The sequence below is a fragment of the Diadema antillarum genome, unplaced genomic scaffold (genome assembly GCF_040938485.1).
Source record: "Diadema antillarum isolate AM-2024a unplaced genomic scaffold, OU_Dant_1.0 scf00000071, whole genome shotgun sequence".
Classification (NCBI taxonomy): Eukaryota; Metazoa; Echinodermata; class Echinoidea; order Diadematoida; family Diadematidae; genus Diadema; species Diadema antillarum.
The window spans coordinates 10,417,303-10,442,819 of NW_027270960.1; the positions used below are offsets into that span (position 1 = coordinate 10,417,303).

The window sequence follows — 25,517 nt, forward strand, 5'->3', positions numbered from 1 at the left end:
CACTTTGTGCTGTATCTTCAACTGAACTGCATTGTTTGAAATTGGATCGTTTTGTTGACTTCGACGAACAGCGAGGGACGGCATTTGTTTTCAGCGCTGGCTGACAATTCCGAAAACTGGTTCGTCGATGCCATTATTGAGCAACCGTTTTGCAGCTCTACCAGCTCATTTGTAACGCAAATTGCAAATGACGAAATTTGAACGACGAATTTGGCGATTGTGATGTCACAGAATATATGCGAGATTGTTGTGTTGACTCGTTGCTTGGATACTACATGTATCATGGACAACGAGGTCCTAACAGTTTTCAATCCATATGAAATAAATGAGTGAATCCTCCGAGGCAGCATGTTTTAGTCCCGTTTACCCATTCTTATGCACGTTGATGAACTTGATGATGAAAAAAGTTGGCAAAAAAGGGAGTAAATGGCATGATTTAAGAAGGAAAATTATCTGGTTTCAAGCAGCCATGATCTGTTGTATGAAAATTCACTTTTCCAGAACTAAGGACGGATTTCATAATCTATCGTCAATCAAAAGCAAACAATCAAACAAACACAAAACAAATGGTTTCATTTATCATTTAAATTTCAGGGAAGAATATTTTCTGTAATAAACCGCTACATTGCACGTTGGATGATAATTATCAACATGAACGTGTGTAATTAAAGGATAAATGCGTTGATAGATATGTGAATACACGCATAAATAGATGATTAGCAAGTGTATCGGATTAACAATTAAACACAATCAAAAAAAGAACAGAAATCCACTAAATGTATACAGAAATTTAATAAAATGAGTGATATTGAAAATAATATGTGTGTATTTTGTGATAATCCCATAGCACAGATAAGTACGTACGAGTTTTCTTTGGTTACTTTGGATAATCCACTGTCGCCCGCGCAGCGTCCGTACGCATCGTACCGTTCTACAGTACACTGGAAGATCGTAGAGATTTTACCCCGTCGCTTCATGGGTTTCGTGATAGGTAACGTGTGGCTAACCAGGGACTACATGGTGATCAGATCGCTGAAACGAATGAAGTGTGTCGTGGACAAACGGAAGGGGAACTAGTCAGAACTTACTGACAATGAGGGAAATAAATCCGCAGTAGTGAGGTTCTGGTTGCTTGTTGTGATCTTTATTCGAGGCGTGAAACTGGATTCACGTTTTAAGAAGAGAATTTGTAATGAAGCCAAGGTTGTGTAGAAAAGATTGAAGTGAGCGACAGGACGGTGTATAAGGGTCCATTTAGATAGACCTGTGTTGCTAATTGAACACCTTGTCCGATCTCAACTGGTGAGTGTTTATTTATTTTTCTTTTCTTGTATATAACTTTCAATCAAATATGAATGGGTAGTTATAGCAACTATTGTCCAATAGCTCAGTTTACTATCATAGTGCTGTCTGGTATTTTTAGTATAGCAAGACAAGATGCGTAAAAAAAAGGCAATAATTTTGCACACGACCTTTCTCGTCACACACAACGTTGAATGTTGTTTTCTTTTTCGAATGCGTAGAAGTTTTACTTCACTTTCTTTTGTACCCCCCGCCCAAAAAAAAAAAATAAATAAAATAAGATCTAAAATCTGAAAATAAATGACAAATTTTTCCATGCAGGCGGATAAAGCACGCGTCACTGTTTTGCCAATTAGGCCCCCAACCGTCGATCTCAGAATGACGAAACATACGCAGTTACTGAATTTGGAAATGTCCGGCAGGGTATTTTAACTCATTTTATCGTTGCGTAGAAGCGGTTAATGTGACAAGAAATGTCATATAACAGTGTATATCCTATATAATTCTATAACATGGCTGTAAGAGAGTCTGCAGTTGTCTTGTATACTATTCTATGACACTTTGCCGCTTAATATAAAGCGTTTTGAGATGTCATCTGTTGTCATATCACATGAATATACGTCTGGAAGTCCTAAAAAAGTCAACTAGAAGTCATAACCAAGCATCATAAGTCGACGTTCCATATCGATATATGGGTAATGATATATGCGACGAACTACAGGGCGTGCACCGCCAACGAAGGAACACGGGCCCTTTACATGACACATTGAGCTCTCATATAGGAACGAAGTGTCTGGCTTTTCAAAAGCTTCATCAAGGACGCACTTTTGAATTCTACCTGGGTTTCTCTGTCGAAAAAGACACTTCTCCCGGCTTTTCAGCGTTTCAACGATATAATGCTTGGTCATACCGAATATTATTCAAATTCTAGTTAAACGACGGTATGTTAGACACGTGCATAAAAATTATGTTGCACAACGAAAATGCAACATGCTGTAAATGCAGCTACATAATCTCTTTAGCTTTCAGGATTTATGGTCGTTATGTCAATGGCAAATACTGCTGTTTGCTTTTAAAATCAGTTTTTGACTCAATGCAGCCCCGAATCCTACCGAAGTACTGGTGATGTTGTCAAACGTGAGTGTAGAGTCATATGTGATTAAAAATATCATAAAGATAATTCACTTGCTCGAATGGAACTCGAATGGAAACAAACCCTTTCAAGCAAGCAGAATAAGTTTTCTGAAAAGATGTATCGATGTTTACATGAGTAATAAAGTAATTTTCTTTTTGCTGAACAACTTATATAGGGAAGGAAAACGCCAGTATAGACAGACTCTTGTAAACTAGTTCTGCAGAATGCCAAGGTTTCGGTTTATGGCATTCATGTAATATCCGCTGCTTTTTCACTGTGCAAACCAGATCAATTCCTGCCTCCACACAATTCAAAAACAATTTTGATAAAAATCAATCGACGGTGACCGCTATTTCATCTCATTTTCTAACTAGGCTTCCAAACGGAAATGAGTATGTAAACCATTTTTAGTAATTGATCCGACTTTGCAGTCGGACGCATCACCGACCATGGTTGCTTAGCAACCATTATCCAGAAAAAGCATAATGCCTGAGGCAATGTACTACATTATAGTGATACGCGGACGCACAGACCTGAATATCAGCGCGATGCAACAACAAGGAAAGGGGGGGGGGAGACAAACATGTTACCAGGTATACTGTATACACGCTGTAATTCATTACTGCATATGAATGCTAACACATGATTTTATATATTACCCTGTACCTCAGATTATAGGAATACGCCTCAATAATAAAGTGATATTCGTGTATGGAATGCCTTTCAAAGTACGCATCGGTTCCATAGATTTCAATCAACCCGTATTAAACATTGCTTTCTTTAAGCCGATTTAGGGGAAAACCATCAAGGGCGCGATACGACATACCGTGGGGTAAGTGTGATTCGCAGGGGCAACGGTGTCTAAGGCTTCTGTTTGTTGCTGTTATTGCTATTGTTGTAACGGTTGGCGGACGCTTAATTCTGTAGATTTCTCTCTCTCTCTCCTTTTCTTTGCGTTACTTACTATGTGTATACTGATAGTGCCACTGACGAGTGATTAAAGAGGCACATTACTGAAAGAAATTCTCACGTTTTCGACTCCCGCATCACACCTGAAAAAAAAAAATTATGAAAACCACAACCTCAAATTTCCGGATTTCTTGCAGCCATTAATATTGTTAACGCTTGCTATTCTGCTGTTATCTTTTACAATATTTTTAACTGATTACTTACGGTTATCATCATCGACAGTGTTATGCTGTCTTTTTTCTCATTGTTGGTTTTATATTGTTCAGCATCGTGTGGTAAACCTCACGAAGCTCCACAAATGACATCAATCATGAACATAGTTTGTATTTCCTCTTAATGTGTAGTTAGTATTGATGTAAAGCTCCGCATGGGGCAAGATTTTGCCTGATTTATATCATGACTGGATACGAAGGTGAAGGACCATCTTTGAACTCCAAATGAATGGTTGAAAAAAAAGGGTTCACCTCATTCATGTGCCCCTCATGAGAACAGTACTTCACACCTCTGAACTCAAATCCCCATTCATCGCCACATTATCCATCCCGGATGGCGCTCTTTTGTAGCCATTTTAGAGCACTATACGCCAAATAGACCCACGCCCGGAGCGCCAGCGATACGAAAAGAACGCCTCTGGCATCGTCTGCATTCATTCAAATGAGCCGCCTCTCTCTCTTCATGCCAAAAATAGTCACGAACAACAACAATGATTTCATAGAATCGCAAGGAGAAATCATTTGTGATCATAAAACATAAAAAAGAAAAACGCTCCAATTGTATCTCCAGTAGGGGTTTCCCCTAATCTTATCCCGCGGCAAAACTTGTGTGTGAGTCAAGGAGAAATAGAAATAGAAAGAACACAAACAAATACGTTTTGAAGCCATTAGTACAATCTTATACCAGTCACTGTAATACGTATCAGTCGGTCAATTCATATCTCTAAGCCTACCATTTCTAAATCAGTGGATCTATTCCGTTCTTTTCCTTGCCAGTGCTAATCAGCAAAGTAAAGATCATTGATAGCAATTAGACTATGAATCAGCAGATTATAGTTTACAGATTGCTTTACTTTGTCATGAGGGGTAATCCTTGAAACTTGATGAAGTTTTCTCCAAGAAAACAAGGCAGACGCTTGTCTTGGGAGAGAGCTGTGATGTGCCAAGTGCTGCATGATCCAGGTAAGGTGACGTAATGACGTGACTGGTGGAAATCATGCGGGTGCACTGTGATATACTCCGTGACAGGTGCACAGTACAAATGGTGCAAGTGTGTCCCTCTTTTACAGAAACTTTATAGGATTGAGGTGGCAATAACTCCGGATTAAGAGGTAATGTTGTTTCCAGGAAACCAGCTGTTGAACTTGGTGTTACTGACTGCAGAAGAGTGTTTCAGATATTAATGTATCTTGGGAGCATGGAGTACGTGGAACAGTTCGCTCTACCATGAAGGTAGAAAACCCACCTCCATGGCTCTACAAATGTGACGGGCCTACAGAGTGTAACTGAGATTGAGTGATCGTCGAAGTCGAGGTTTTCCTTGTAATGTGGCGGATCTCTGAGGGCATGCCGGTAATGTTAACAACTCGGTGGTTGATTTTTAAAGAGAGCCTCGCGGTGGCCAATATTTCGTCAGTGCTGCACAACCTTCTCCCTGCCCTGAGAAGATTCGTAGAAAAAAAAAGTTGATGACACTTGAAGGCTTTAACCTGTAGGGTCCTACTGCAGAATGTCGCGCCAGTGTTTGAAAAAGGAGCACTCCTTTAAGTGAGTTGATATTTCTGGCATGCTGACAGCTAATAATTCCCTTCGTTTATGCAGTGGCACTATTCTTGTATAATAACACCTAGGATGGAAATGTGTGTGTGTGTGTGTGTGTGTGTGTGTGTGTGTGTGTGTGTGTGTGTGTGTAACAAAGAAAGAGTTAGACACTCAACCAAGGTTTGAGTTTCAGAAAAGAAAAGAGGAGGAATGTAAAAGCTTTAAAAAAACACACACAGAATCTTTCCTACCTGACTGAGATTGGCAAGTTAGTCGCTGATGACGTATTCAAAGTCTAATCGGGGCAAATGCGCTTTTTTCTTTTTCTATCTTTTCTTGGCAATGTGAATATAATTTCATTAAGAAAGGTGTCTTGAAGATGTTAAAACATTGCAATCGTCTAAAAAACTTGCTATTCGACAAAACATGTTATGTCGTATTTATCATCTTTAGGCAAAAGTAAACAAGTACATAATGTCAAATATGGGTTGTTACTGATGTCAGATCAAACTTAGCACGTTCTACTTTTAGATGGCATTGAATGAGCAGGAACACTCATCCCACTGAGATATCTCGATGCCATGAAGGCATAATAGTGTATTGGTGTCAACGTACATAGCAAAACGTTTGTTTATTAAATAGTGCAAAAATAACTGTGTCGCACGTGTTTCCTTATGCTAAAGTAGAGCAATATAAAATCATTGCATAATCCAGAGGACATTTCAGGCAAATGATCAGATCTACACATACATTTTTAGTGGTACATGCTTGTAGTGATCGATGAGTTATGATATAATCATACACACCCCATTTTCTTCTCTACGAAGGAGACATAATTATCCACATTCGTGACATTATACTGGTGTCATACACTTACTAGAGTACACGACTGGCAGATGGGCCTAAATACATGAGATTACACCAATTACGTGTATTAGTGACTTAATTTCTGTCAGTGCCGTTGTGGATCAAATCATTCGTAGATTCGATACACACCGCCACGTGTGGAGTGCAATGTTGCCACGGGACTAGTATGATGTATGTGATATTTAGACCCTTTTTATGGCAGCTCAACGGTTGTAGTAGGCCTACTGTTTCCCGTTTGTTTGCTATTTGCTGTAAACAGCAACACCATATTGATTCATGCGGACTTTAGACGTCATAATGATAACTTTTAGATCATTTAACAAGCGCAACGATTGTGCCCAAGGCCCAAGTAGAATGTGCAGAATAGTAGTATATACAGATGATAAGTATACACATACAGAATTCAAAAGAGAATAACTTGAAAGACACGAAAGACAAACTCTTTCTTGATTCCAACACCTGTCGACTTCATCTTTTCATAATGTACACGACACATATGACGTCAGCAAATGTGATGATATCCACGTCTTGTGGTAAATTGCTGCAGCAAGCCATGTACCGTGCATCTCGAGTAAGGGAGCATACTATACCCACGTTTGATAAAGATGTACTTTATTTATAGCACTTAACATGCTTAATCAATCACTATAGTCCATAATCATGTCGATTTTCCAAAAAGACATGGAAAGATATTTTTGCCACATCACGTCGGCTTCTGTTCTTCTGTGGAGACATTACATTCGCATCAAGCCGTTGATAAGACCGCATCAGTAAATATGGAATGAAAAGATAGCAAATCGATCGCTGTTTACCGTGGTTGCGTAATGACTCCCTCGCTACCCGGACCTCGCAACCACGGCCTCTACTGCATAGTATGCAGGGCGACTAACTCAGCCTTACACAGTCTGTGGATATCATCTGATGTTTGGAATTCAATAATGTGCCATATTGTATTGATTTCCCTCTTCAAATTAGCAAATATTGCCCACTACAGTCGATGTAATGTAAACAGGATTATATTTTGATACTAGGGGGCGTTAACACCAGTCATACCAGTCTCATCAACTTCTATGTTTACTGAATACAGTGTTTATGATTAATATAATATTATGTGCAATTACTATCATTATGAGACCGGCTACCACCATTTCAACTTTTTGTTTGTTTACTCCCACCAACACTTTTACCAGTGCTACTTTTACAACAATAGTGCACTCCCGTTATAACAAATACGGTTATAACGAAATTTTTATCACAACGAAACCAAAGATTCAGGTCCCCAAATTATCATCTATATATCTTCATACACTATACTGTTCGGTTATAACGAAAGAAACCGCCGGTCCCGAGGACTTCGTTACAACGGGAAAACACTGTACAACTGTCTATTGATGTTTTCTCAGGTATTACTGAAAAGAATACTGATTCATGTATGAAATTATGTTGAAGAAATTAAAACAAACAAATAAACTTATAGGCTACTAATACAATTACTCGTATTACAACTGCTACTTCTACTACTACTCTACTACTACTACTGCTACTACTACTACTACTACTACTACTACTACTACTACCACCACCACCACCACCACCACCACCATCACTACTACTACTACTACTTCTACTAGCTCTAGACTATCTATCACTCCTATTGGTTATTGCAACTAATTCTAATCACTACTGCCATTGCTGCTTCTACAACTCTCGGCACTACATCCACTTTTTTTTTAAAGTTTCGACATCCACGTGCAAATCGTGCGGTATAAAGAGATTGTCTTTAGTTGTCATATAACCATTGTAAATGGTTGGTACGCGTGGTCCGCCTCAAAAAGATTAACCATGGGGATTTTAAGGGAAATCCCAATTCCGTGCGTATTGTTCTCCGAATGTGAGAGACTTTTCCGTACGCCATCCGTCGTAATCCGTTCACGTTGGTTGCCCAATGGGATTTGAAGGACTTATAGTTCCACCTAATTGGGCTCGATTGACGCACAGTTTTAATATGATCAGTTTTCCTCCAATGGCAAAATTGTAAAGAATCCCAAAATTATTTAATGCCGTTGACTCCATAGCCAAATAGCAATTTCGTATGAGAGTCAGTCTTGCAGATCATGTAAATAACATATCGGTGTGGCGTTTTGCTTTAAAATTCATTCTTTGCCCCCCCCCCCCCGTCATTGTAAGAGAACGGTGTTTGTTTCCATTCTCACGTTGCTAAGGAGATGATAACTCCATCGTACGGAGTCTAAAAAATCATCCATCTTTTAATCTTAATTTGTTAGATTAATGAAATGCGATCTTTGCTTTCGCAATAGTGGTACAGTATCACACCAGAATGCCGCTGCAGCAAGGCCACGAGTAATGAAGTTAATACACAATGTAGCGATATGTCGGATTGTGTATGTGTGTGCCCACAATGTAGCAATGTAGCGACTGTATTAAGAGACAATTTGTGCAACCTCACCCAAATTATCTCAAAATGATTGCGTTATATCAAATTCACGAGTCACGAAGCAGAGTGTTCATTCTGCATGCACATGTGTACACATGGTGCATACTGAGCTTCCGTGCATGTTTGCATGAACGATTAATACTGTCTCACATAACACGTGGATGTTAATGAGTCTGCAAATTAGCAGGCTTGCACTGTGAAGGTCAATGAAGAGAGATAGATAGACAGGCAGACAAACAGACAGACAGACAGACAGACAGGCAGATAGATAGATAGATAGATAGGGTGGGTTAGAGAGAGAGAGGCAGACGGAGACATACTATATGCATACCAACTGATATAGGTATGATTTATAATATAAGATTTTACGAGTGCATTTTTTGTTGCCGATTTACTAGTCCTATGAACGTTACAATGATTTATCCCTCCTGAAAACACCTAAACTACAAATCTTCACCACTGAGTTAAAGAGTCAAGTCCCTTCATCTTGTAACATACTCTTCTCATTCTGTCATGTTCTAATACTGTTGGATGGAACCTAAATGACAGTGGCTACACTTGCCTTATACACGTACATACGAAATTTGCAACGTTGCCGCCCAAACTGACAATAGAAATGCCATGTGACACAAAATCAAATGAAGCGATAATCCAAACGTGGCAATATACTTGTACAACCCAATAGATTCAAATGTGTAGATAAGACTGACATATGGGGGTTCGGTTTGGTTTTAAATCACATTTGTTTTATTAGTTCGCTCTATAACTTGCAATATCTCAGGAATTTCGCACATAAAACGGGTCGGCATAATTACAAGTTTTGAAAAAGCATAATTGCAATAAGCATGATAAGGGTGATCCTCTTCAAAGGGCTCTTTATAATACACCTGCACGATCGTACATCATTCACAAGAGATACTTCAGTGGCCATCAAACTTGAATATATGTTTTCTTCCTTTCTTTTTAATGAATATATGACATTATTACTCCCTTAAATATTAATATCTGGAAGAGAGCAAATGTCAATGTAACCTAATCTAAAGCTCACAATGGTAAAAAACTTTTCAGAAAGTTTTTAGCAGTGCTAAATGTTCAACGCAATTTCGACTTTCAGGGACAAATGCATTAGAAGACATAATTATAGCATCCCTATGCGTGTATTATGACTTGATATCTGCACAGTGACTTTATACTTCAGGACATGATTTACAACCTCCCTTATCATTGTACACATTGCTATTGTCGCCTTATCGTGTCTTTCACTTCGTACGACTGTTTGTTCGTGGTTAACATCACATTAATCGTTCCGCGTTAATGTCAGCATGTGTAAATACAGATTACATTATCAAGTACATTGGTTACGATAAGGATGTTGCACGTGCCAAGTAGTGTGTGCTAGGTGACTCCAGATAAAAATGATTTCCCGCGTGTTTGAGAATGGGTAAGAAAAAGCTCAAATTATTGAAGGGTAGTTTGCGAATACTTACAAGTAATGCGACCGATACGGCTGTTACCAATGTGTTGGGGCATCATTTTACTGTCATAATTTGACAATTACATTTCAGTGGTCACAACTTCCTTACTAATCGTCTGTGTTAAGTTCAGGTTTTCAGATTCTTGCATGTTCTCTATATTCGCCTCCTTCAACTTTGTTATTGGGAGCAAATTCTGTGTTATGGTCAAAAGCACCATACTCTGTTTACTTTGTCATTTTCTGCTGAGAATATAGCAAGCCTAATGGGCATACAAATCCGATCATGAAAATCACTGAAAACACCAACTCAGAAGAAATCATTCAAATTCATCATTTTTTTTTCCGTCGAGATGTTTTCATTGCAACTGATTGACAAATTGCCCTACATCGACGTAAATAAGAATGAATTTGAATTCATTCATTCATTCATTCATTCTATTTAACCACGGTACTAACATCAGCCACGGCTGATCACGCAGTACCCGCTGCATGCTAAAGGATTAGAACCAACGCTTGCTGTCGGGCGGAAGTTCGGTGGTATAGTGGACGCCTGTCCGGTGATCAGGAGGTCGTAGGTTCGAATCATGCTCGAGTATGTACGCCCATGATTTGTTATCATGGCTACTACTAAAACAACGATCAATTCAATGCTTATTTACGTCAGAAGAAATCATTAAAAAAAACCACCAACTCATTTACACAGAATCCGATCTAAAACCTAATGGTCTAAACTTTTGCGTTTACCACGAACTTTCTTCATTACTAGTGACGCCTCGTTTATATACAATGACAATGTAATTCAGTGATAGTGCGATAAATTAAAGCGACCTTTTTTCGTCGATGAGTATCTTCACTTCAGATATGGAAAAAAATGTGTTGAGGAGTTCAGCGGATACTGATGTCTACATTGCCTCTTGGTAACAAATTGGATTCAAAGCCAGTTGTAATAACGACTTCCATTAGCCATTTGCTGTTGTATAATAAAGGAATGAAATGGCACGAAACGTTACATTATAACATGAAATGTATGCGATTTCAACAACGCGAGCCAAACATCGTTCATTTCAGGGACGCCGTCTTAATATAAACACGAGAAATTCAGTTGGAAGCATTTTTACACGCTCCAGTTGCTTTCTGTGAACTTTTCTGGTTGTAGTCTGTTAGCCAATAGCCATAATATATTTCCGCTAAATTTGGACTTCAATTGCCTTTATGCATTGCTTGTCCGTGTGCATACCATGTCAAATGTCATATTCACTCGGTAATTTAATAATGTAACTGCCATGTCTTCCACCATTTATGATTTTATTATGGTAACCACAGACTGCTATATGTGAATTTCTTTCATATTCAGTGTGATGTCTATTTCTTGGATGGAATTTCCTTTTTTGATTTACTTGTTGAATTTCTCACCCTAACATTTATCACCAGTATGTGTGTTGTCATTCTTCTGGAATTGCTTGAGCTATCTTGTGAAATAAGTTAGGAATTCTAAGGCAGTTTTGTAGTCTTTATCAATGTTTTCCGTGAACTGAAAAAAAAAATGATGAAACGATGTGAAAATGGAAGCAAACCAAGTGACATGAATACATGCATCTTGTGCATCTCTTACCGTGTCTCCTAAAAAAAAATTAAAAAAAAACTCTCATTGTCGACGTGAGTATAGAAACAGTGAGGGATGAAATAACATTAGGACTTTCGACTCTTCAGAATTCAATGAATCATACTTTTTCATACATGTATCCTCATATTTTTTGTCACAGATTTACAGCTATGTGATAAAGCAGTTGTTTATTTTCTTGATATACATTATGTACAAGTATTTCATAAGTGTTCTTTCTTTGATATCTTACTGTTTTACAGGGGCATGACGTCATTCCTTCGAAAGAAACAACGTGATCAAATTCCATCTCTTCGTTCATCCTCGATTGAAAACTAATCGGACTAGATAGACACCAATGACCCAGTCGACATCCTGATCATCGAGGACGACGCAGGCTCTCGTCGAAGTCTCAATTTTCTGTTTTCCATTTCGTTCTGACCCGCCCTCCTTGGTGAGGTGAATAAACAATCAGAAGCATGGATATCCAGTGACCAAATATAAAACAATCAAGGCACCCAGTGTAGTTATACACCCAACCCAAACCTGTGATGGTTACCAAGGAAACCTCATGTGACATGCTTGCTATACCTCGCTATTCTCGCGTTCTTATGTGATTACGAATCGTCTGCGCAAAAACCATCTGATCGATTGTTCCATCAAGGAAATTAATTAATTCAAACTCTCTGGGCTAGAGATTAAATATTACATTATAACCCCCATTATCTGATTAAAGAAGCGAAAGTGTGGGATGTTGTTAGCAACATGGCTGCCTAGTAGTCTACACTTTGAGCTGGAACTTTCTGTCATCTGCGTCGAAAACATTCCTCTGTGTCTTGTTGCGTGGTCGATGGTGCGTGTCCTGGGAACAATAGCTACCTGCTTGGCGGTGACCTTTGCGCGCTCGGAGGGCTGTCCAACACACGATCCGCTAACGACGTGAATGGATGTGGCTGTATAGTGGCTCGATGATTCAACAAGTACATTCCATTCGGAACAGTGCCGAAAGCAAGTTCTTTCGATTCTTCATCATCATCATTATCAGTTCTCCTTCCACGTGATAGACGTCTAGAATGATTTCTTGGACGTGACCGTATCCCACCAGAATGTGATAACCCGAAAACTTATTACTTACAGACAAAATGAAATATCAATTTTCGATTCAAATATCACGTTATAGTTCAGTGATCACTTTGACCGATTTGAATGCATTGAGAATCATTCTCTAAGTCACCATGGAGAGAAAAAAGCCGGCGTCAACGTCCCGAACTCAGTCGCTGGGCAACAGCATCACGATGAAGAACCAGCAGAAGCGATCGCTCCATATCGTGTGGAAGAGCCTCGACCAGGAGAGGGAGCATTTCCTCAAACTCATGTCTCTCAACGAGAAGTTCCTCCGATCTCGCCAGGAAAAGCGCGAGGAGCGCATGTCGCACTTGAAGTCGCACCTGACGATGCCCCAGATCGTCGAGATCGAGAAGAACGAGAGGAGGAGTCGGACGAGGCAGCAAACGCAGAGCTGCGATGTCCAGGTCATCTACAGAGAGTCCGCCAGTGAGGATGATGATGATGATGATGACGAGGACGATGACGGTGATGAGGACAGTAGTCGTCCTAGCTCCCTCTCTATCGAGTCCTCGATAAACGGGGTGGAGAGGTCGACATCGTTCTATGGTCATAACCGCTCTCGCAATTCTGCCGGAACTGAAACCGAGAAACATCGATCCAGTCCCCCGATGAAACAGGTTAACATGGGAGCAGAGCCGGAGAGAAACTCTCGAAGCGCACCAAAGTCAAGAATAAATTGGAGTGATAGGGCACCTGGTCTGAGTCTCAGCAAAACGTATCCATTAGCGAAAGATGAAATGAAACAAAATGGTGATATGTTCGTATCTAGGATTTCGAGTGGTAACACTGGATCAGAGCGGAAAAGGACGTTATCCAGAACGTCGAAATCCGTTTCTGGTGGTGATCATCGTCATCGGTCGTCTTCTTCTTTGTCGATGCGCTCGTCATTTTCTTGCCATGAGGAACGTAAGCAAGAAGCAATGCGCAGTCGATCGCATAGTGTGGATATCCAGTCTTTCTCACCGAACTCGACCACCAACACCACGTCATCGAAAGGCAGCAATGATAACGTCTTTCACGACGCCATTGACGCGCTGAAGCGAGAGAAGACTCGAGTCGATCTGCGCAGGATGATGGTTGTTGAAAACGACATGCATTTCTTGCATCTTCAACGCCGCAAAGAAGCGCTGCTCCGTGACATTGGCGAGATGGTGAAGCGCGATCGCGAACTCGCCCAGAAACAACTCCTCTTTCCCGCAGTGACTGAGTCCACGAGTGTGTCTTTGAACACCATGTCGCAGGAGGAGCTAATCGAGACCGTCTCCAAAGGCACAGCTGACTTACCCGAGCTCCGCAAGGAGATCCGACGTCGGAAAATGGAGCGCATGGGAGAACGAATGAGGAAGGCGATACCGAAAGATGAGCTTCAGAGGCTGGAAGGTGAGACGGATGACGAGTACTCCACACGCCTGGAAAAATGGCGGCGAGACATCAAGAAAGTCCGATACTTGAGACGTGTGTCAAGCAAGAACGACTTCACTGACGTAGTCACGCTGGCAATGGAGCAGCAGAAAAACAACCGAATATGGACGCAAAGCCTTAGGAACAATCTATTCTAGCATAATGTATTCATGTTTCGTACAAGACTTTATATTAAACACTGTATTGATAACCGCCAGGCCATAATTTCCTGTATTAATAAACCAATATCTCACGGAATGTTGCATATCTCATCAAGATAGTATCGAAAAAAAGAGTAATTTGCGCCCCAGTATCATTGCTCCACAGACCGCAGCTCTCTATATAAAAGAAAATAAAATCCCTTCTTTACTTTGAATGGCTGTTTAATTTTCACCCTAAACCTCCAAAAGTACTTCAAGACAAACAACCAGTATGCAATGACTTTACATATGATTAATCTTACAGCATTGAAGATAATACTATACAAAGAATATCTTTAGTGAAAGAGCAATTAGCCAAATTATGATATCGCAAGATTATCAACTACATGTAGTCTAGTACATAATGCTATACTTGATATCATGCCTGTTGAATGTCGGTGGTTTTATAATCATATTCACACCTCTAATCAAAATTTAGTTTCCTATGTCGTGATGTTTACCCCAAAATCTACTCGAACCAACTTTAAAAGCGGCGAAAGTGATAACATGTATTTCACTGGAATGATTTAAACTTTCGATTTCATCTTTCCGAGGTCCAGCCAGTACGCGCTGATGGTAACTCTTTAGCAACAGGGAATTGTAGATTTAGTTCCTTTTGAAATGAAGCTTACATAAATATTTCTGTACAGTTGAAACACCCTGCATCTATGGTCAGTGACAAGCAAAACTTATGTCGTTGTTGATGTTGCTATTGCTGTTGCTGTTGCTGTTGCTGTTGCTGTTGCTGTTGCTGTTGCTGTTGCTGTTGCTGTTGCTGTTTTTCTGGAATATCATTATTCTTTCAAACGAATCCCATTAATTTACCCAATATTCATTCGGTCAATAGGCACTGATAATTGAATGTCACTTTGTCAAGTTTACTTGACACTGGGACATATCACTATGCACTATAGAATGGACACAGATTTGAAAGTAGTGACGGTATATACTCATGTCTCCAAAGTCTGTTGTTATTTTTGCAACTGCTGCTGTGTTTCACTGTCATGGTAGTCATTTTTTTAATTGTTATTGTGGTTGGGTTGAGTATTCCAATCATTATAGATATCCGAAGCAGACATACAGTAGCCATGTTTCTGTGGTCATCGTTGTGTTGTTTTCCATTCCATTCAATTAATTTATTTCATTCTCATTCTTTTCCAACAAAACATAATACAAAGTAAATCAGGAATTCTATTATAAACATGTATACATTACAAAGTACGACAAATAAACGATAGTCAACAAAGTGAACAAACTATTATGCATACATATCGGAAAATACTAAGTTATGTTTAGAGGGGGAAAAGAGAACTGAGAGGTCCACTAAAAAGCAATGCTTGTAGATTGTGGACCACTCAAAAATTTCTTCAAAAATACTTACTGTAATTACAAATACATAACACAAAAATAATTAAGAGAGTTTTTACCGAGATTACACAAGATATAGGCATTAAAATCGTTGATCGTTTTTCTTTGGTATTTTGCTTAATGATGTCCCCTCGTGAAATGCAACGATACAGTCACTGAGCTTTGTAGTTCTGACAAAAAAAAATACTATGTGTATTGTAAGGATCTCCCATTCTAAGTTTAGTACAATTGAGAAATTCAAATAGCATGGCATTGGAACAATCGATTCCTGTTGGAGAAGCGAATTCATAGATAAATGCCAAAGGCAGTTTAATTCATAGCTAAATGCCAAAGGCAGTTCCATTAAAACTCCGCAACGTCGAAAATAATCGCTAGCCTGCGTGAACAATGGGACCCAAATAGGAAGGCCTATAACTAAACAAAGATGTTTTCTTGTTGATTTGGAGGTTCTGTGAAGAGCGCCATCAGGTGTACGTGCTGGGGTATTTTTTGTTTTTGTTTTTGTTTTTGTTTTTGTTTTTGTTTTAACAAGTTCGTTATGACTATTGACAAAATACATGCCAGAAGAGTTACAGGTGCATGGAAAATATGTGTTTACGTCAGATACGACAGCAGTAGGACATATTTCTCTTCCTAACCACAACATGCACCTGATATAAGTTTACGATGAAGTACAGGATCAAAAACTATTACAGCGATTTTTTACATGCATTGAGACCCAATTCCTTCTGGATTCCTCGCATGATTATAGTAATTGCGTTATATATGAAATGCAAGTATTTTCCAAGGCATACTTTACAATTAGCTATCAAATTGTATATCTTTTCTGATGTGTGCTATCTTTTTGATACTAGATATAACCCTGAGGACTTTTTTTTACCCAGAGAAAATGGCTCGTGCTCATCAACTTTTGCCGTCGTTATTTCAGTCGTTAGCATGAAACCTCCCTGCATGAAATGAGTCTTTACACAATTAACATTATGATCATGGCTAATTCTGTTTGATGAACCAAGGCTTTGTTCTGTGCATGGAAATAATAGGTCCCTTCTCGTTCTTCCAAGTCCCCCCAAATTTGCTAGCATGAGAAAAATGAAGATTCATTTGCCTTCCTCCTTCGTAACAATGTGAAATCTATGCAAACTTGTAATTGAAAGCTTAGGACTTTTTTTTCAGGTGCCAAAAGGAAGTTTGTTTGCACGTTTCGTTTGAAGTTCACTTAGTGATCATGGATCTTACGTAAGCAAATGTTTACCGGTGAAATCCTCGTTTTAAGCCAAAGTTTCTGGTTAGATTCCATTATTCTGTTTGGAAAACTCGTCAAATCGATTAGGAATGGATGTTCCTATGCGTTTGATTATTGTGATTTCAAAGTTGTAAAATGTTTGCTAGGTTTACATATTGTGGACTCGCTATCAATCGTTGAAATAAAAGCTTGAATAAGTGCACATTATAGGGAACTTATTCATTTCCCATGAATTTAAGCTGAAATGAATATTGGCAAAGAATCTCTTTGCTTTCGTTATAAACATAATATTACTGGTTGGATTATAAGCGTTTCAATAGTGTCCGACTTCGAAGTATATAAAGATATATGCAGATTATGATGATATTTGATTTTGCTATGATAATATGCAATACATGATAATCTTATCGCATTCAGAGAAGTGTAAAAGTATAATGAGTAGATTGAATCATCTGCCTATTGACCGATTCGGGTTCGTTGAGGGCAGCAGACATTTTACGGCACAGGGCGCAGCCATGGTGTGTATCAGCCGACCCCCCCCCCCCCCCCTGCTCTCCCCCACCCCGGGGCAACATGTTTATCACGCACTTGTAACAAAGGTTCGCGCACTAAGCAAGCATTCGCGCACTCAGTACGAGACGCCCATTGGCTAAAGCAGTTTTTCATTCTGCGCGCGTGCTAATGTAGGGAGAGGGGTGGGGGAGTGCGGAGGGGGGGGGGGGGGGTCTGCTGATACACCCAGTATGGCTGCGCCTATGCTAAAAATACACATAGCGCGTCACAGAATCGGTCAATATCTTTCTGATGACTTTGTCGCAAATTTGTGATTTTTGTTTATGCGATTGAGAATTATAAGCATATATGCTTGAAATAAAATCACACATCCTGGAAAACCCCCTATTTGATTTTTGACTGTTGCGATGTTTGTGACGTATGAATCAACATGTCTATGAAGATGAGGTGATATGAAATTTCGCTTAACCTGCTCACTCTTTTCTGATGCTCTGAAAATATCAATATATAAGTAATTTGACCATAGATATTGCCGTTGATGGTGAATTTACTTTCGGATAGGACCTATTATGACTGTGCTACATTTGCATACACGATGTTACACATCTTTTGTTATCAATTGAAATTCATGTTATACTTTCTGTAACAAGCATTACAATGACCAACAAATACAATACTCAAAATAAAGAAAAACAAACAAATCTTCCTGACTATTAAAAGAACGATGAGTCGGCGAAAAGACATTCAACCTCAGCTGAGAGTCTCATTTGTACTTGATAAGGGAGGGAAGGATATTGATAGAATCATTGATATATTGATTTGTATCAGGCTCAAATCGGTTGATTAAAAGATAATCACTTCATCAATTTGATAGTTTGATGGATTTTCAATGAAGACTGAAAATCAATCAACTGACCGACTAACTAATATTGATTCATACAATGATAAAAGCAAGTGGACACAATACAATCGGCCCAGTAAAACTGAGATTTCACAGTAAACACTGAAGACAATTCTATGTTTCCTCCTTAGTAGTCCTAATTCTATCATAGTAGTCAATTCCAATCAATTACATGAAATATATCGAAGGTAAAACTGTATTCTATAATTCGCAGACAAATAGCTGTAAAAACATCCTTAGAGTTTCTTAATACAGATGTACATTATAATTATGTACTATGATATTTTTAAAATACGTGTCTACGACGACGCCACACTTCCCATTCCCAGTAATACCAAGGAGCTTCAAACACATCAAGCTCCTTGGTAATGTTATACAATTGGACTTACAGCTGAACGACGAGACATTTCTCGATTGTAGCAGAGCACAGAGAGCACGGTAGCGCCCTCTCTAGTTATCTGCTGGGTCATGCAAATTGGACATACACTGAGACTACCAACGGATACTAGGTAACTTGTTGAGAGTAGCGATTTCATCGTAGCTCCTTTTTAGTCAAGAGATATCAAACTGTAAAGCCACAAGGATAAACCAAGGAGGTTCGAGAGATGGAGTTACAACTGACTATAATTATTCAATCAGCTGTCAGTTTTCTATGGATGGACAAAAGAATTCCACAGGTGCATTTGTGCCTTTGATGTTCGATGCTTGAAGCCGCCATCTTTCTGAGCAATCTAAAGATTCATTTTTAACGCTAACATAATGTCGGGTATATGCTGCTCGTTTGTATATCAAATGCAATGAAATTTCAACTTATGATAAAGCATATAAAACAAAAGTCAATTCCGTTCGAAAATACGTGCAAAAGTGTAAATCTGAGCTGTATTTTGTGAAAGTGTTTGAAATTTTACCCTCATGGAAAGCCGGTTTTATCACTTTTCTCCTTATTTCCGCCAAATGAATCTAATATGGTATCATCTTCACGTATAGTTCTTTATAAATTAATATGTCAGATTAGTGTACAGACACGTACAGTCGAGTAATTTTGAAATCTATTTCAGCAATAGGCCCTATTTGAGCAATTTCTATTTGCGCATCCCCGTGCCTTTACCATTGTCTACCGCCCACCGTTTGTAAGTATAGGGATAGCGAAAAGTAATTACCACCACAAAGACATATATATTATCTTCCTTGGAAAGTGGCTGGTGATTATGCAATGAGATACGAGTCAATTGTCTTCCCATCTGAGCGGCAGATCCAGTTTGACACATACTTCAAATATTTTTGAGTGGCGGCTTCGAGCAAAGTGAATAAGACTGTTGTGACTCCATTTCTCGAACCTCCTTGGACAAACCAAGCACTGATATTCCAAGAAACCTCAATCTAAGGTGTTAAAAGTAAACATGTTCAGCTGTAGGCCTGTTTTCTATTTTCACAGTCTGAGTTTCCTTCGCCCAGTGTCTGTGGTTTTTTTTTTTGTTTGTTTGTTTGTTTGTTTGTTTGTTTGTTTGTTTTTACTTTTGGGAGTGTGTCATTGTTGGTGGGTTTGCTCTTTTGATTATTATTCTCTGTCTAAATTTATCCTCCTTACCTGCTCAAAAGGACAAAAACAAAGACATAGACACAAATGCAGAACGATAAGGAAGACGTTAATGATACTCAAAACAATGCTTTAAAAAACCCAGAAGAACGATCAAACTGTAATGATGCTATCATAATCAATGTTATCGTCAGTTGCAATATATCATTACATGTACCACAGCAGCAATAACAACTCTTACCTTTACTGCTACCAAAATCACTAGGAGTGTTTGCATGAAAGATAATATTCTATTATCATTATGATTTGATTTATCAAGAATTTAGTCAAATTCTGTTTACAACTTTGATGCTGAGTTTCATTGTGAGTCAGAATTTCAGCCCTACAACTACAAAAACAAATAGTAGATGTACCTAACGGTGAATAAGCATCGTGGACTACGGTTTTGAAAAGTTCAAAAGCTTGCATGACGCGAATGATGGTCACACTGCGTTTTGCCGCCACTAGACGCTGCGCGTCGGTGGATGTAACAAAAGGATCGCAGGACCGGTGAATGTAAGAAAAACGCCATCTTCGGCAGCATCTATAATATTCCCGAACGAAGCATACGATAGGAGGAATATGGAAGACGAAAGAGTAGATACCAAAGGAATGCAAGATTGCCCCGGTTTACCGGCAGGCTGGAAGAGAGAAGAAGTCATAAGAAAATCAGGGTTATCAGCTGGGAAAACTGATGTCTACTATTACAGGTAATCTGTTCGTGGTTTTTCGTTAAATACGATACGTTCTCATGCGGTAGTAAAATGCTTACGCGAACGTGCGGTAATGCATTGTTTGGTCCCACCTGTCTATATCGATGTAGGGTAATGTTTTCATATTTGTAACTCTCTTTGTGACTGTAACGTTTTGATACTTCAGAAGATAAGCCCTTGTTAGCTCTCAATGATCGCTATACTATGATGAGTTCAAATGTCTTAAAGGAGTACCATGAATTAATTTATGGTAGAATTAAGCAAAATTTTATAATAAAGTTGGCGTGGGTGTAACTTTCTGCAGATGCCGTAGTAAAAGCAACTCAAGTTTGTGTTAATTTGGTTTAATAAAATACATTAAAGTTTAACTGTTACCAGGTACTAGTGTTAGTGTTAGCAAATATCCCAAAGTTAGACATAGAAATAGAAATCTACTGAGCTCCGTAGTGTAGACATCTAATCTAGATCTAGCTTTAGTAACTCCTTCAGGACATTGAGCGCTTATGCAGTTTTGTGCTCCCTTTATTACCTCCGCCAAGGGAGGAGGTTATGTTTTCGTTACCGTTGGTTTGTTGGTTTGTTCGTTAGTTTGTCCGTGTGCACAATAATTCAAAAGTAGTCAACAGATTTGGATGGAACTTGCAGGAGAGGTTAAGAATGACACAAGTAATAAACGATTAACTTTTGATAGTTAAGGCCAAGTAAAAAAAGAAACCAGTTTCTCGTCCTCGCGCGCATCAATTTTGGCCGCCGCATCGATTTTTTTACTATTTACTATTTTCAAAATGGCGCTGAAAATACCAAGAAATTCATAATTCTCGTCCCAGCCCGCTCCCCGCCCGCATCGATTTTCAGTTGCCGCATCGACTTTTTTGATATTTACTATTTTTTCGGCCGCCGAAAAAAAAAAGATTGACAATTCACCTACCAATCGTGACGTCTCATTTCTAATTTTTACGCCTTGCGTCCTCTACTTAGCTGTAGACTGTAGTACAGCTGTAGCTTCTGTGTGTAGTGCGTATGTAATAACGCATGCATTTCACACTGCGAGCTCGGCCGATCGGCAAGAAGGAATGACCCACAAAGCAGTCGAACTGCACTGTAGTTGGATGGGCGGCGCGGCGGGCCGGCCTACTGGGCTGTGATGTACAGCGCACTCGGTACGTCGTGAACGCGATAGCGGCAACATTTTTGCGAACAATCGCTGTTATTCCACGCATATTTCGCGCGTTGTTCGTATTTTTCCCCGTTTCTGATATTTTAAGCGGATGAATTGTACTGTACAAATGCTTGTGAGGATTGTACGGTATCGAGTTTGTATACATTTTCATGTCATTGTGACTATGTGTATGTGTGTGCAGTGTCGGAAGGTACGGTGCCAGCAGGGAGGTCCACACCTCCCTGGTGCCAGTGCAGTGGCCGTGCCGCACCGTATATCGGCAAAGTGTGCGTGTTTTGTAGCTGTCCAGGGTCCCCATCCCCTGGTCTGTCACGGCGATACATTCTATTTTGCAGAGAAAATGAATGCGCTTTTCCAGCAAATGTAGAATTATTAAATGGGTGTATCTACAAAATAAATAACTTTTCCACGGATTCTGGTTTGTCTCGTATTTCTGCGGGATACTTTTCTTCACGATGTAAATTTACGGACACAGCCGTGAGTGGTATCATCTGTAGTGTGTACTGTTATACAATCATTCATCATCCAAATAATGAGTGATTATTTTTTAGAACATGAAGAAACATCTTTAAACGTTTAATGCTAGAATGCCATATCAGTATCATTTTGACATCCATCTGCAATTGTACAAGCCAGTTTCCAGTTGAATGTGCTACAATTGTACTGTGAAGAACTGCAGATATACATACCAGCTGTGTGGACACAAAAAGTCACAAACACCAATAAATAAAGCTAGTGTTTTGAATATCATGGAATTTATTTCAGTCGTACATTTGTTGAAAGACATGTTTTATACCTGTTTCAATTAGTAGCACAATACATCAGAATTGCAAGTACACTGGTATCAGAAAAGCCATTACAACACTAAATACCAGTATTAAGATGGTCATTTTCCCTTGACATCTGTAGTGGAAAGAAAAAGCAAATGTATTTCTGCATGCATGAAGTTTCATTTCAAGTATGGCACATATATCTATTTGTTTGAAAATGCACAGAGTGCAGGCAAGACGTACATTTGGGACCTGGTCTCATAACACAGCTACCAGAGTGATGTTTCATTTCATAAATTGAATATAGGAAATTGTAAAGCCCTCTCTCGTTACCTTTCTCAGAATTACCGGACGAGAAACACATATTACTTTCATTTTGACGATCCTTGAAAAAATAGTAAGATATCAAATAGTAAGGACCTCCCTCATCGCCTTGCTCAAAAAACCCGGACGAGAAACTACTTTCTTTTTTTACTTGGCCTAAGTGATCCAAGAATTTTGGGGGAATTTATGAAGGATTTTGGTATTTGGCAGGTAGGGTCAATGAACTTGGGAGTTCAGGCTGCGCGTATTTGAGGTTTGCATGTGCGCACTAAAGTGCGTGCTCTAGTTTCTGCTAGGGCGAGGCGCGCCATGCAGCTGAGGGTTTATGACGTAACAAAGGCTTCTATATTGGAAAATTGGGCAACTTTCAGCACACAATGCTGCAGTATAAGTACGTATGGGTTTGAAATCACTGATATCTCTATGGAAGAACAAGATCAGTGGTGGAAATGAGCTGCATGCTTGGCGGAGGTCTGCGCTCTCAGAGTGCTTTTCTAGTTTTCATATTATCTCATAAAATTTATATTGACTGTGACAAGCCAAATACAAAGCAAAACAAACCTGCACCAAGGTTTGACCTTCCTTGCCAAAATTCAACCACACACAAAGCATACATTTTACACGTTGCCAGCGGTCAAATTTTGGACGGTGCTATGGTCAAATTATGGGGGGCTTGCTTAGTTAGAGCATTATACATCAATGCTGAATCCCCTTTTTCACCTTTTTGGGCTTCCTGGTTTCAAAAGAAAAGTATTTTGGCCAGAAAGGTGCAAAAGCTGAAGAAACTGTTGACTCATAGACAGAAAGAGTTTACAAGTAATATGTAGCAAAGGCTGCACCGCACCGTGGCAGATGGAGGCCAACCAATTTTAGCTATCACAGTGGCAATGAGAAAAAAAAAAGAAACCACAAAAAGCCACCACATACCTTGGTAAACCTGGCACTGCAATTGCAAACTTTATCTAATATCTTACCATATCCCGTCAGTGTATGCTGAGAGAGAGTGAATTTTCCAATGCACAGCTCATTGCGAGCACAAAACAGAAGTGTTCTTGAGTTATCTGGTTGCCATTTTTCTGCCAAAATACCTCATAAAAGGGAGCCCAATAAGGTAAAAAAGAAAAAAAAAAAGAGAGGAGTAAAAAATAGATCGAGTAGCATGTACATTGGGTTAAAGGCATAATTTACCATTTGCAGATTAAACAAGAACCCAGAATTTGTGCTTTAATATAGTTCTGAAATGTGAATTAGGGATAGAGATAACCACTGTAAAAAGTTGAATCTATACACACGTAGGTAAAATCAATGTTAAATATTGTTAAATATACAAAAGGTGAACAATAGTTATAAGAAAAATGTTTCCAGACTAAACCGTCTATAGTTAAGGTTTATTGAGAAATATATATACATATATCTCCATATAGTTTTATCGGCTTTATCGTGAAAATTTTATGTGATAGGATGTCTTGTGGTACAACAGACGTACACATATTATGCATTATATGTCATATCTTGATTTTTTTTTTTTTTTTATCACTGTTCCCAAAGATAAACAGGACGTTTGAGGTTAAGATTTGCTGCGGCATCAAGTACATGTATGACAACGCTGGAGAAGTACACTGTATGAAATTGCATTTAACATAGTGCCCCATGAAAGTGCATTCAGGGCCTTCGGGGGGGGGGGGGGGGGGGGGAGGAATCATGGTCAATGGTTTGTCTGAGCCAATTGTTAAAACAGCTGATGATCTGATTCTGTTAATACTGCCCACGTATACCCTTTATGGGTTATTGCCAGGTAGTTCAGTGTCATTTGTTTAGCCATAACTGCGGTGTCCTGTTTTATAACAAGGCAAGGGAGTCTTCAGAAGAGAAAACTGCTGAAGAAAAAAAAACAGATGGCGAATAACAGTGGTACAAATAACACAAAGCAAAACTTTTCCCTGCATATTTTCAGTGCCATAATTGTTTTTATTATTGTTATTATTACTATTATCATTACCATCATCATCCTCATTATTATCATCATTCAGATTTGCTTGTTTTGTGGTTTGTTTTGTTTATTAGCATTTTGCCTCGTATGTAAATGCCACGTGATTATCACTAACATAATTTCCCCACAGCCCATGTGGGAAGAAGATACGCAGCAAGCCTCAACTGGCAAGGTTCATAGGAGATGCCATTGACCTGAGCTCCTTCGACTTCCGCACGGGAAAGCTGCTCTCGTCCGGGGTGAGGAAGAGCAAGAGGCTAAAGAACATCCACTTTGACTACAGCCGAGGCACCAAGCACGATGCCAGCCTCGTGCTCCCTATCAGACAGACGGCCTCCATTTTCAAGCAGCCCGTCACGCTCAAGACCAACCATCTCAAGAACCGGACCAAGGCTGACCCCAAGCAAGACACGAAGGAAACCCCCAAACAGGTATGAGGGGATAGATGTATGACAAGGATTACACAGGAGTTGGAGTCTAGGTGTTGAAAAAATAATAATGATAATTAAAAAAAAGACACAGATTCACAGCCTGTCAAAATGAGTAGTATAGGTGGTACAGCAATGCTTGATAGTAGATTGTGATTGTGTACATGAAAACCTCTATGTCACATCAGATCAGACCTTAGAGTACAAGTGCGCACCATGCATGTGT

At 39.3% G+C, this 25,517-nt stretch overlaps 2 protein-coding genes across 5 annotated transcripts in view; both read left to right on the forward strand.

The window, feature by feature from the left end:
• Positions 1-12,791: 12,791 nt before the first annotated feature.
• On the forward strand, positions 12,792-14,243 carry LOC139717079 (uncharacterized). The gene has a single exon (XM_071628587.1). The coding sequence runs from the start codon at positions 12,792-12,794 to the stop codon at positions 14,241-14,243; it is 1,452 nt and encodes a 483-aa protein (XP_071484688.1).
• Positions 14,244-20,466: 6,223 nt separating this feature from the next.
• LOC139716926 (methyl-CpG-binding domain protein 2-like) overlaps positions 20,467-25,517 on the forward strand; it is an 88,889-nt gene continuing 83,838 nt past the window's right edge. For all 4 annotated transcript variants that reach the window (XM_071628449.1, XM_071628450.1, XM_071628452.1 and 1 more), the window contains exons 1-2: positions 20,467-20,596; positions 24,994-25,294. In XM_071628449.1, coding sequence (XP_071484550.1) covers positions 20,469-20,596; positions 24,994-25,294 — 429 coding nt within the window. In that variant the 5' untranslated portion in view covers positions 20,467-20,468. The remainder of the gene's footprint in view (positions 20,597-24,993; positions 25,295-25,517) is intronic.